At 38.8% G+C, this 14,051-nt stretch overlaps 1 protein-coding gene across 1 annotated transcript in view; it reads right to left on the bottom strand.

Moving 5' to 3' along the window:
* Positions 1–14,051, bottom strand: part of atp6v1ba (ATPase, H+ transporting, lysosomal, V1 subunit B, member a) — a 46,241-nt gene that overhangs the window by 24,050 nt on the left and 8,140 nt on the right. Inside the window, exons 2-3 of the mRNA XM_075482055.1 lie at positions 706–761; positions 366–464 (exon numbers count right to left, since the gene is read on the bottom strand). Of these exons, the coding sequence (XP_075338170.1) occupies positions 366–464; positions 706–761 (155 nt within the window). The remainder of the gene's footprint in view (positions 1–365; positions 465–705; positions 762–14,051) is intronic.

Raw genomic sequence — 14,051 nt, forward strand, 5'->3', positions numbered from 1 at the left:
TTTTTTTTCTAAAAGTTCCTGAAGACACATTCCACAGTCGTAAACAGGAATGCTGAACAAAATGAAAGTGCTCTGTTAACTGTTGAGTTATTCCAGTCTGGGTCAAGTTGTAAAAGGCACAAGCATTTACTCATCTGTCTGTTAGCTGCTGAAGGTATGAGATAATGTTCTACTAAGGTGTCAAATATCCAACTGTAGCAGAACAGACTAAGCAGTCAAAAACTATGGTAAAAGAAAATGAGATAATTGTAACAAAAGACAAAGAAAACAGTAGGTGCAGAGTTCTGATGCTGTTTATGGCTGTGAGATTTGTCAGATGATATGTGCAGGTTCCAAACAGTCAGCCTGCCGCCTCCATTTCTTACCTGAACAACTGCTTTGCTGCCAATCACTTCCAGGACCTGCCCACTCCTCTTGGTGCCATCCGGCAGGGTCAAATGAACAATTTCAGCATATCTGGGGAACTAGTTAAAACATTTTTTTTTTAACACTTTTAGATAAGAGATGGTGTTTTAAAAAAAACAAAAACAAAGCAATGACATCACTAACCCAAGAGCATACCAGCAAACACAATATTAATATTGATTTACGCCAACTTCTGTGGTATGCCAAGTGACAGACTTACATCAAATAATCAATAGAAGCAGTCTGAGAACTAATTTCGGCACATAGAATTTGGAATAGAGAACCTCTTCAATCCCTCACCTTCACATTATCCAGGATGACCAAAGGTCCATTTACACCAGACACAGTGGAGTAGGCTGAAACAGAGGAGAAATACGTTAATTGAGGAGTCGAGACAGTAAAATGCAATGCAGACAATATTCCCATTTTCTTTAACAGCTGAAAGTCATCAGTCCTCACTGCAGTGAATACCTACAACCTAGACTGTTCATAAGGTTGTCCATTCAATCACAAGGTGACCTTTCACACACGCATGCGGGGCTGATCCCCCTCTATCTGGAACTTGTGAATTACCGAGGAGGAACAGCTGTGGGTTGATGAAGACATATTTTTACACCAATAAGCCACAACATACATGTGCAAGAGGCTGTAGAGAAAAGGCACTGCATAGGCTAAAGAAAACTGTAATGACTAAAAAGTGCTCTATGAGGATATAGGTGCATTTTGACCAATGACACCCAGAACATGAATGGCACAGGTCTTTTTTTCCCCAGAGCTAAAGCTTATTTCAGCCCTGGGTCTGTTGCTTCCCCACTGAGTTTTAATGTTATTGGTATATTAGGCAAATAAAGTCCACCCCAAAAGTTCTTGCAATTGCCACACTGAGCCTTCAGTAAAATCAGCGACTTCAGATGTAATAACTCAAAATCTGTCCATGTTAAACACTTTTATGGTATGTTTTCATTTGTGCCTTAGAGCAAGGAAGTGCACCTCAGCCATTTTAAGTACATTAAAACATTTTTTTTTAAAGTACAATCATTTTGCAGCTCAACTGTGCAATCACATGCACAGAAATAATCAGAAAAGTTCTAGAACACATCATGGCACAGAAACAGAACTGGTAAATGATCTTCTCTTGGCCTTTGGCCTTGTCCTGTTGGATCTGTGTTGTACTTGATGCGATCGATCACATCATTCTATTACAGAGGTCTGAACATGTTTTTGGGACTAAATAAACTGAATTAGGCTGCATGAGGTCATATTCATTAGAATTATGATCCATCTCAATAAATCTCTGAAAAGCCTTCAGCTGATCCAAAACGCTCTAGTGAGAGTTCTGATGGGAATTAGTTGGAGGTCGCTGGAGAGATCGAATATCTCCAATTTAAGCTTCTTTTTATTGGCTCCCTGGAAAATCCAGATTAGAATTTAAATTCTTCTTCTTACATATGAAACTCAATCATTTCTTAAATACCTCATAGTTCTGTATTTTCCCAACAGAGCACTTTAACTGCAGGTTTACTTGTGGTTCCCAGAGGCAGACACCCTCTGTACCTTTAAGATCAGGCTTAAAACTTTCCTTTTTGGTAAAGTTTATAGTTATGGATGATTGAAATGACTCTAAACATGGTTATCCCGTTCCCGACAGGTGTCCCTGGCCTGGTTATGTTGCTCACTGTCCCCTCTTTCCTGTCCTCTCAAACTCCAGCTGGTTGAGGCAGATGGCCGCACTTCCTGAGTCCGTTTCTATCCAGTGTTGCCTTGTGCACACTCAGGATGCGGAATTGAAAAAAAGAGAAGTTCTGATACGATGCATTGGTTTCCCCATCTGGGCAGCTTTTTATGAACTGGCATTATATGAATTGGACTCATTTGGAGTTCAATTAATTTCCCTAAATTTAAACTGCCCTGAGATTACTTTTGTTGTGAATAGGGGCTGTATTAATAGTAATTAAGTTCAATTATATCCTGACATGGTTACCTTCATGGGAAAAGAAAAATTTTTTTTTCACTATTTCTTATGTAACTGAGGTGGGAATTTTTCTATAGCGTGCTGTCGGAAAATGTTGGTATTAGACTGAGACTCTGTATGGCTGAATACTCCGGCCTAAAGGACTTGGATTAAAAAACAGGGATGAAAAACATGTTGTACAGTCATATCCGTTTGCTTTTAGGGACAGGCAATGATTTTACACATTTTGAATAATCATTAAAACTAAGAAATCAAATACTTTATGCCACTATTGTCTTGATATTGAGCCATTTTGTTTTCAGGAGCAGGTGGTCAAGATGCCTTCCTACCACGACAAGGTGGCAGTAGTGCACGGAGCCGTTTGCCGAGATACAAGAAACCTTAATGGAAGAGTGCTCCACTTCAACAGTTATGGTACAATATATCTGGCACTGTGAGCTTAGATGCTGATGATGTTCCAACAAGAGAAAAATGCAAAGGTAAAGACTGCAGCTGTCAAAAACGTAACTGCCTTAAAACAACACATTTCTAGGGTCAGATTAGAATCAATGATTAGTATAGCTGATATAATATAAAAGCTTCTGAAATTCATGGTGAACCCTGTTACAGCACTGCAACAAGGGCATCAAGACTGACGAAACGGAAGCTCAGTTTAATTATCTTGTTTTTTGTTAAGAGCCGTTACCGATATATGCTTCTTATAAATCAAGTTATTCAAGTTTCTTATGGGGGAGAGCAGTGTATTCAACGAACATTTTCTATCCAACTTTCAATTCGGTAAAAAAAAAAAAAAAAAAAAAAAAGAATTGTGATTTGAATTCAGATATATTAGTTGACTTCTGGTAGAGCATTATCAGCAAGTGTCCTGCTGTGTGCAACACTAGAGAAATTTGTGAACCCTAAAACTATGTGCTTCTGAGATACACTGACTTTTGTTCCGCACATTTCCAGGCCTGCAACGGCCACAGAGCGCCCCGACGCTGAGAAACCGCAGTTCCAGCCACGCACCACATCGTTTTCGCTTGCCATTTTTGTGGGCTTTTGATGGCATCTTTGTGGCTTCGTCAACATGACAAAAAATCATTTGTATGGCTACACATTTACAGTGCTCACACAGATTTGTTTTGATGACAGTAATGTTCAATCGTGGAACTTCAGGGGGAGCCAAAGAGCAAAACATTTGACAAATTCTCTAGTGTTACTGTAAGTAAACTGTTGGCTGCTGTTAGAGAATTTATAACAAGATAAACGCACAAGCAAAAGAGTTTCAACTTTCGAACAGCATGTAGCATGAACTACAGGTGAAGTTGGGAGGACATTAAGATGAGGAGGCTGGGCAATAATACTCTGAGTTGTGACATACTTTTCAAATGCAAATCTAAAGAACCCACTGAATGGTACATTCAGTCTGGGCCCAAACAAAGTGACAGGAAGTGACAGGGTTGTGTACACGAGTTTCTGAGTTGGCAGTGACTTTAGATTTAAAAAGAATAATAAAAAATTCATTTTCATAAAAAATTTTCTTTAAAAAAGTGCCCACAAAGCACAAGAACAGAAAAAGAGAGTCACGGAGCAACACAGCTACCTAAAGCCAGTATGGTTTGCCAAGACTTTGGAACTGTGGCTCCCCTCCTCTACAGATGTACAGAAAATGAGGTTTAACAACAAGAAAAAAAAAAAAAAAACATGAGACAGGAGAAAGGTAGTGGCGGGGATTCAAACATGGTGGCACGACTACACTCGACTTTCTATCATGATCTGGCGTTTCTCTTTATGTTGAGAACCATCAATCCTGGGGCTGATATCAAAGGCACAGGGAAATTAGAGCAGACTGGTACGAACATAAAGCTCTAAAGCTTTGTGGGGTGTATCCACTATACCGCTAATTAGCCATAGGCCAACAAAATAACATGTCAATGTGCTACAGTATTGCAGCCATGTCCCACACACACCTGCATTTCAGCCCCTAATAGCAAGACAGACCTTCTGTGTGTGTGTGTGTGTGTGTGTGTGTGTGTGTGTGTGTGTGTGTGTGTGTGTGTGTGTGTGTGTGTGTGTGTGTGTGTGTGTGTGCTGTGATGGGTTGTAGCCATGGGATTGGCAGGGCAGAGGCAGCTGAAGGGGCATAATAAAAGATGGCTCAAGTAGGATGATAAAAGCCAGGGGAAAATCACAGATACAAGGTGCAATAGTATTTTAAAATATAGACAATTACCAAACTAAATGTACACCTTTAATTTTTTGATTTGTGAAAAAGTTGATAATGCAACTCAATGTGTTCTAAATACTTAAATATTAAACATAAAGGGGTAAACTATATTATGAGCTCAACATATACTATGAGCTCGTTAACTAACTCAACAATCTAAATCAAATAGTTTAAAGGGTCCACAACAACTAAAAAATGTCAACCTCAGTTAAAGGTAATGGTTAATGGATTGCATTAGATTACAAAGCATAGGTACCAGGATTGAAAACTTTCAACAAGGTAAAAATGCCTACCTATCAAATAAAACCACTAAATCCTAAATTCAGATTTAGTTTAAAAATAAATAAATAAATGGAGTAAAATGCTGTATCATTTCAATATGTGAAACATGTAGATTGAAGAGTAAAACTTTCAGCTAACTGAAAAAGGGAAAGAATTGTTTGCAGGTCCAATGCCTAGCACTACATGTAGCAGTTCCTTTTTTATGCAGCATCAAAAAAGAAAATATAACCATATTATGTCATTGCCAATCAAAATCAGGAAGCAAAAAAAATAAATCTATTGTATATTACGGATTAAAACAACAAATTTAATAATAGTTAATAACATTTCACTGAATTTTTATTTTGCCGTTTTGACAATAGAATATATATATCTATATATATATAGATATATATATATAGAATATACAAAAAAAAAAAAAAAAAAAAAACTCTTTTCCCAGCACATTTTATTCATCATTTTTATTGTTGATCTTTATGTTTTCCTATGTGGTGTCATACAGCTATAAAACTACAATAGTATCCAACTATTACTGTTGGATAATATTGAATATATGTTTCGACTGGATTCCTACAGGAGCTCCTGAAAGCCCTGTCCCAAAGCAAAACCAATATTCTTGTTATCTTATTGGTAATAGCATTCTCAGGCAGGGGATCTGCTGAATTAATATAACAACTATTACATTAAGACTGGACTTCTGTCAAAATTATATTGGTAACCTCCAGCATTCACCTATTTAGAGACAGGGTTTAACTTAATGCTAGTCCTATATATTGAGAATGAGGAGTCACGTGACTCCTGTCGGCCGGTCGGCCATGTTGGCAGGAGACGCTATTGGTTGCCAGGGGCAACGCCATCTGAACTTAACGGAGGCGCGCCTATATATTCCAGATATCTTCCCGCATTTGTCATTTCGGCAGAACAGAGACGAATACAATAAAAAAAGAAAGAAAGCAAAGCAATGCAGAAAGATAAGGCGAAAGAAAAGGGACCTTACAGGGACAAGCTTATTACAAGCGCAAAGCAATCGAAAGGTCAGGTCAGACACCTGCTCTCCCTGATGCTGCATCCATTTAGGAAACCTAAAAAAATGTATTTCGTTTTTCCTGTTTCCCAAACGTATTATGTGAGGTACTGGAACAGTCCTTCACACAGCAGTGATTTCCAGGCGTGTTCTTGCAATTCCGCACTGTGTAAACTTACTGATTTAAAAACACACGCGTACAATGTAAACGAACGGAGAGAATGGCGTTTTCTCGCTAGCATCCTGCCAACATGGCGGATAGAGGCGGGGCTCTGTACTATGACGACAACTCCTCATTCTCAATAGCTAGCTCTTGTTTAACTTAAAGGGGGAAAAAAAGACAGGACAGTTCAAGGTAACCTCTTATAAACAAAGTGACAATTAAGTGCATGGTTTGCTCTCTAATTTCACAAGGTAACGACTGCTCAAAGGGCTATATGTTCATGAGGTGTGAAGGAGCAACATTTCCCATTAGGCTTGGAAAACTTTCCCCACCCCTCTTTTGCTACTTCAGCTCAAGTGCAGCAGTTCCCTGGCTTGGCATGCAACAGCAGTGTGGGTCACCCTGCAGCCTGTTCAGCTGCCAGAGCCCTTTGTGTACAAAGATGTTAATTGGTCCTAATCCACCACTAGAAGCTGTTTTGGTAGCCTGACCTCACACCCTGAAGGACACCTTGGTGTGAAATACTAAAGAGCCCATTCAAGTGCCAAAGAAAAGAAGCTCAGAGCATTCCAACACAATTCAATTTCCCAGTTGAAAGAGGGGGGGCTCAAAGGGAGGAGGGGGGATTCGAAGTTGGGATGGAAATAGGAGCGCATCATCATTCTGACAATCAATGAACGCTACAAAGCAGTAGCTGCTGTGATGTATAGCCCCACAGTAACATCTCATCCTCTACTTCAAGGCATTCCCACAGTCCTACCGGTCATGGGAAAGCAAACTGCCCAAAACCTACCAGCCCTCACCCCCACTAAAACACACCCAAAGTCATGATAAACCTCAGAAGATAATGTATGTTGCTCGGGTTGCAAAAGGGCGTAAAATTCCTGGTTAATTTCCAAAATGTTCCAAGTGAACTTTAGTTTACGAACTTTGGAAATATTCCAAATTGGATCATTTACACATAAACAAATACTTTCCATCAACATTGGCTGGTTGGAAATACCGCACATCAGATGGCCTACATTTTTCTATAGATTAAGATGATAATAAAAACATTAAGAAACACTAATGCAATGTAATGCACAGATATATAGTTAGCTGAAGAAATGGAATGGTCTTCTATATTCTACAACTTATCTTGTAAGACTACAAAAACTGTAGCAGGAGGCAATAAATAACAGCATCACATTTGAGGTAGCTAGCACCATGATAAGATGGCCTTGTTATAATTAGGGACCGAGCAGTAAAACTGCAAGGACCGTATTGCATCTGTAAGGATTCTTCTTCTTTTTTCTTATTCTTTGCAAAAGGTGCTCGAAAACTCATGAAATTTTGCAAGCAACACGTGCAAGTCGACGGCATGAAAGAATCTAAACTTTATATTTTTGGGAGTCGCTCATTGGCTCTGTAGCGCCCCCTACAATGCTTAAAAATGGTCCCCGCATTGGGCTTAGTTTTGCGTGGGACAACAAAATTCGGTACACTCATTCATCATGCCCAGACGCACAAAAAAGTCTCTTGCCGCCATGGACCAACGTCCACAGGAAGGCGGCCATTTTGGATGGAAAGTGAGTTTTTGTGCCATTTTTGACCGATTCCACGCCTTGCATATGATCGAACTTGTCCTACAGGTTTCATGCTACAGACTTCAAACTTGGCCAGGTTACTCTTAACCTGGGGGGGGGGGGGTCATTGGGCAACTTTTTCAAAACTTAAAGGGTGTGGCCGTGGCGACGCCTCAAAGTTGGATGACTCGCCATCACTCGCCCCAAAAAATGAAGTCGCTTATAACTCCCACATACATTATTCAATCTGTCCTAAACTTCATAGGTGAATGCTGGACCCAGCCTGAATGCGCACATATTATCATAGTGACCTCCACCTATAGCGCCACGTGCTGGGGGCTGGAACGTCTTGTTTTTTTTCCACACCTCACATTTGAACAAACTCATCCTACAGATTTAATGGTAACAGTTCCAAACTTGGCCAGGTTACTCTTAAGACATGGGGGAAAAAATTTGTTGAGAAACTTTTCCAAACTATGAACGGTGTGGGCGTGGCCAGGCGGTGAAAATCGTGTGATGCCGTTTATGATTTGAAAGCCTTATCATCATCACAAGGTCATGAAACTTGGCACACACGTCCACCCTGACGAAGGTGCGTTTTGGTGCCATTTTTGCCCGATTCCACGCCTTGCATGTGATCGAACTTGTCCTACAGATTTAATGCTACAGACTTCAAACTTGGCCAGGTTACTCTTAAGAAATGGGGGGAAAGCTTTTTCAAAACTTAAAGGGCGTGGTGACTTCTCAAAGTTCGATGACTCGCCATCATTTGCCACAAAAAATGAAGTCGCTTATAACTCCCACAAACATTATCCAATCTGTCCCAAACTTCATACGGTGAATGCTGGACCTAGCCTGAACGCGTACATATTATCATAGTGACATGCACCTTTATCGCCACCTGCTGGTGGTTGGAAACATCTTTTTTTTTTCCACACCTCGTATTTTATTGAACTCCTCCTACAGATTTAATGGTAACAGCTCCAAACTTGGCCAGGTTATTCTTAAGACATCGGTGGAAAAAGTCGGTGATACTGTCCCATGATTACCAAGGTTACAGGCAGCACATGTATGAACACAACATTATAAAGTAACAAATAAAGTAATAAATAACAAGCATTATATATATAGATAAACTAAATAAAGAATTTGACATAAATTTGAATACATACAAAAAAATTATAAGTTATACGTTCAAAATGTCCCGATATGCTCATCTTTCCAAGATATACATTTGTTTTTCAAGTCAGTTTAGACCACAAAATAATGACATCGGAACTTCATATTGAAATATCAAAATAATACATGGCTTTGACTTATAAACACAAAATAATGACAAATAAAAAGAACAATAGTTCGACTTCAAAGAATCACGAGACTGTGATGCATTACAAAAGAAAAATTAAAGCTAAAGACCGATTAATACATGTGTACTGTTGCTAAATTATTAGTCAGGAACAACCAGGCTGAACCAGACAGACATTTCCCTTCATCGGTCTCAGATCAATTTTACTGAGGGAATCAATTAACAGTAGCATAATTCTTCAGTCAAGAGCCCAGAATCAGTAAAGTTAAACAGTTCAAGTGGGAATTACTTGTGTTACACAATACACTCTTACTTCTCCAAAATGTAAAATGACCCGCCAATCGCTGTGATGAAGAATGTCAGGAACTTAATATGAGCAGTTTGTGAGACTCATGAGCCATTCACAAGTTCTGGTTTCTCTTCACTCAACAGACCGAAATTGTGTCAAATCCTTAGCCTACATTTTAATGTCTTTTCATGAAAAGAATGGCAAACACCCACGGGAGTCTTTTTTTTTTCTAGTGACAAGCTAGCTGCTTAAGCCTAATTAGTATGTGGATTATAGAAGCGTTTCAAAAATAACATTGATTTTATAGAAATTACTTTCATAGTGACAGATGAGGCATTTGTTTATCGTGACTACATTATTACCAATAATTAAATCTTCACAAAGAAGTATAGTGCCTTGCTCCTTGTCTTTTCATAGCACTAAATGACAGAATGCACCACTAAAACAAAGACAAGCCATTTCATGGGCTAATAGCTTTTGTCGCATTTGACATGAGAGAGACAAAGGCCTCTTAAAAGAAAAAAAAAAAAAAAAAACTAGTTCTGATGCGAAATCTCTTTATTTGTTTATTTTCCTGCTCTGTTCAGCATGGCTCTTCAATAGCTGCTTCTCTCAGAGTTCTATCAAATCAATACAGTAGTGAAAATCACCTTAACACAGTGATCTTACAGACCGATGCCTGGCAACTGGCCATACTAAACAAAGTCTTTGTGATTTCCTGCATTTTGAAGTCAGGCTATGGTTTGTTATCTAAAAGGATATAGCAAGTTCAAAGCAAAATACTAACTGTAATCTACAGTTCAAGAGTCTAACAGAGGATACATTCCATCTCGTGAAAAGGTACACAATCTACTGTAGTTTGTCCATAACCCTTGATCAAAAAGGGACACCACACGGTCAATATGAGAGACATAACCTTCCTTTTCTTTTTGAAGATTTTTTTCAGCTCGCTGCCTGACAAAAGAGGGGAAACAGGAAGAAAAAGGGGGAGTGATGGGCAGTAAATAGCCTGGGGAGTTAAACATGAGCTTGCTGTGGTGAGGACTCAGCCTCTCAGAGACCTCTTGATGTATTCACATTTAACATACACTAGATAAAAGGACAAGTACAATACAGGAACATGAACTTGCTTGAATTATATTTTCAATAATGATTTTAGCTACATTTCTCAATAGTAAGATGTCATCATGACTGCTGAAACTGAAGGTAGCTTATAATGATTGTCTCAGGATTCTCCTAAAGAAACCAAGGAGTACTAGAGCAAGTGGTTTATTCTGCAATCTAGGTCTTACTACTTTCATGGCACTGCTGAGAAATCTTACTTTTAAGTTCATGAGCAGGCTTGACCGTGCAACAAATGAGCTTATTGCACAATTAGTTGATCCGAGTCGTAGCTCTGTAAGGTACATGTCTATGATCTGGGAACACTGGTATGAGTGCCTTCATTAGCTCCCCTTTTTTAGTATATGTATATATGAATGTGTAATGTATTGTATTAATGATGTATGTACTGTTATCTTTCCATTGTGGGCTTTGAGCCTGTAATAAAGTTTATAAGTTTATAAATTCAGTCTGATTTACGTGTGGGTGTTATGGTTGACTTAAATTTGACCAAATGTTGCAATGGAAGTGCAACAGATTCTATTCTAAGGACTTCAATCTGACAATTGCAATTCGACCAATGGACAAGTTTTAGTTTTATGGATAAATGCCGAAATGGGAGGAAAGGTGGTGGTGAAGCTGCCTTATTTAAAGATACATTCCAGTGTAAAGAGATCTCATTTGGCAATTTCACTTCTATTGAATATCTTAGTTTTATTTTAAAGGGTGTTCCTAAAATCCTGTTCTTAATCATTTACAGATCTCCAGGATACCGTGCAAGTTTTATTGATGAATTTTCTGAATTATTGTCTGTTATCTCAACTGATTTTAACCATTTTATCTTGACCAGGGATTTTAACATTCACATAGATAATATGACGGATGGTTTAGCCAAAGAATTTTCTTCTGTGCTGGACATGTTTGGTTTGTGGCAACATGTAACAGAACCTACCCACCTTCGAGGTCACATTCTGGACCTGCTCATTTCTAAAGGTGTTGATATTTCTTCTGTTGGGGTTATTGATTTGGCCTTGTCTGACCATTTTTGTATTTCATTCGATTTATTGATCACTCAGAATGTTCAAACAACCAGCGTCTCAGTTAAGAAGAGGTACATTAATGAGAACACAAGTGCACAGTTTAGGGAGGCCATAGCTATGTTACCAACAATCAGCGCAGTCGGTTGACGGACTGCTGGATCATTTCAACTTGAAAATTTTGAATGTAATGGAAGCTGTTGCACCGATAAGAAACTTGAGCAAGCAGAAAACACCATGGAGAAACACCACCTGAAAAGAGAATGCAGGAAAGCTGAACGTAAGTGGAGGAAAACAAAGCTTCAGATTCACTACAAGCTGTACAAAGAAAGCCTGCGTAGTTATAACAATGAGCTGTGCAAGGCCAGACAGCTGCATTTCAACAATTCTCCAACTCTGTTTGCTATGGTTGAAAAACTCACAAATCCTCCTAAACAGTCAAACCCAGACCTCCTCTCCACTGAGAAATGCAACGAATTTGCCAACTTTTTTAGCCAAAAAAAAATCAAAACAATTAGACAAAACATTCACGCCACACAGACAAACAAGAAAACTAATCTGTGTCTAAAACCAAGAAATAACTCTGACGTTATGTTACAATTTAATATTGTTAATTTAAAAATCCTAGAGGAAACAGTTCGGCAGCTGAAATCAACCACTTGTACTCTGGACATAATACCATCCGACTTTTGAAAAACTGTTTTTACCTCAGTAGAAAGTGATCTCCTACGAATAGTTAACAGCTCACTGGCATCAGGCATTTTTCCCAAGTCACTAAAGACAGCTGCCATTAAGCCACTCCAAAAGAAGAGAACTCTAGACGCCTCTATGATGAACAACTACAGACCTGTCTCTAATCTCTCTTTTATATCTAAGATTATTGAGAAAGTTGTATTTAACCAGCTCAACAACTTTCTGAATGAAAGTGGAAGTCTTGATAACTTTCAATCAGGTTTCAGACGTCATCACAGCACTGAAACAGCTCTGGTAAAAGTGTTAAACGACATCAGGTTGAATACTGATTCTGGTAATGTTTCAGTCCTGGTTCTGTTGGACCTCAGCGCTGCGTTTGATACTGTAGATCACAGAATCCTGTTGCACAGGCTGGAAAACTGGGTTGGACTTTCTGGAGCGGTCCTTAACTGGTTCAGGTCCTACTTAGAAGGCCGGAGTTATTTTGTTACAATTGGCAGCTATGAATTTGAGCGAGTGGCCATGATTTGTGGAGTCCCCCAGGGGTCAATTCTTGGACCTCTTCTGTTTAACTTGTATATGCTCCCTTTGGGTCAGATATTGCAGAATTTTAACATCAATTATCACAGTTATGCAGACGATACACAACTTTATGTGTCTCTGTCACCGGACGACTGCAGCCCAGCAGACGTACTGTGTCAGTGTCTGGAGGAAGTAAACACCTGGATGAGAGAGAATTTTCTACAATTAAATGAAGACAAAACTGAGATCATTCTGTTTGGTAGCAAAGAGAAGAGGGTCAGCGTTGGTAAATATCTTGAGACTCAGGACCTTACAATCACTGACCAAGTTGGTAACCTCGGAGTGTTGATAGACTCAGATCTGACTTTCAGCAGCCACATCAAAGCTGTCACCAAGGCAGCTTTTTACCACCTCAGAAACATCAACAGAATTAAAGGTTTCCTCTCCCAAAAACACCAGGAGAAACTCATCCATGCATTCATCTCCAGCAGACTCCATTACTGTAACGCTCTTTTAACTGGACTTCCCAAAGAGAGCATTAAACATCTGCAGCTCATTCAGAACGCTGCTGCTAGAGTTTTAACCAGGACAAAGAGATCTGAACACATCACAGCAGCTTTAAAATCTTTACACTGGCTTCCAGTCAGTCACAGAATAGATTTTAAAAGTCTGCTGATGGTTTACAAATCCCAGAACGGTTTAGGGCCAAAATACATCTGTGATATGTTCAGAGAATATAAACCCAGCAGAGCTCTTAGATCCAAGGACTCAGGTCAGCTAGTCCAGTCCAGAGTCCAGACTAAACATGGAGAAGCAGCATTTAGCTGTTATGCTGCAAACAAGTGGAACAAACTGCCAGTGGAGATTAAACTTTCACCAAATGGAGACATTTTTAAATCCAGGTTAAAAACATTTCTTTTCTCATGTGTCTATGCATGAAATCTGCACGGTATCTTTTAATTTATCTGGACTGTTTTAATCATTTTAATTATTTTATTTGTTTCCCTTTATATTCTTTTACGCATTTTCAATGCTTCTTCCACTCCCCGCTGCAATGCTTTTATTTTATGAAAGGCACTTTGAATTGTTTTTTTTACATGAAATGTGTGAAACAAATAAAATTGACTTGAAAATACTATTTAACCACTTCCTTGAAGAAGGTCACCATAGGTGTATGCTAAATGACAGAAAGTGACATTCCTAAAATCAGTTGTTAGACTATTAATGTAGTTTGGCATAAAATCAGAGTCACAGACCTATCAAAAGAGAAGTGAATTTCATAATGGTTTTGCAATTCAACTCAAATGGGCAAAACACATCTCACGTGACCCAGCTTCTCAACAATTTTTCTGCAGTAGATTATATTGTGTGTGTGTATGTATATATATATATATACACATACATATACACACACACAGACACACAAATTATATATATACATCTATGTTTTTTGGTTCAAAAGTCTGTCCAACTACAGCTGTAA

Source organism: Odontesthes bonariensis, chromosome 2, assembly GCF_027942865.1.
Source record: "Odontesthes bonariensis isolate fOdoBon6 chromosome 2, fOdoBon6.hap1, whole genome shotgun sequence".
NCBI lineage: Eukaryota > Metazoa > Chordata > Actinopteri > Atheriniformes > Atherinopsidae > Odontesthes > Odontesthes bonariensis.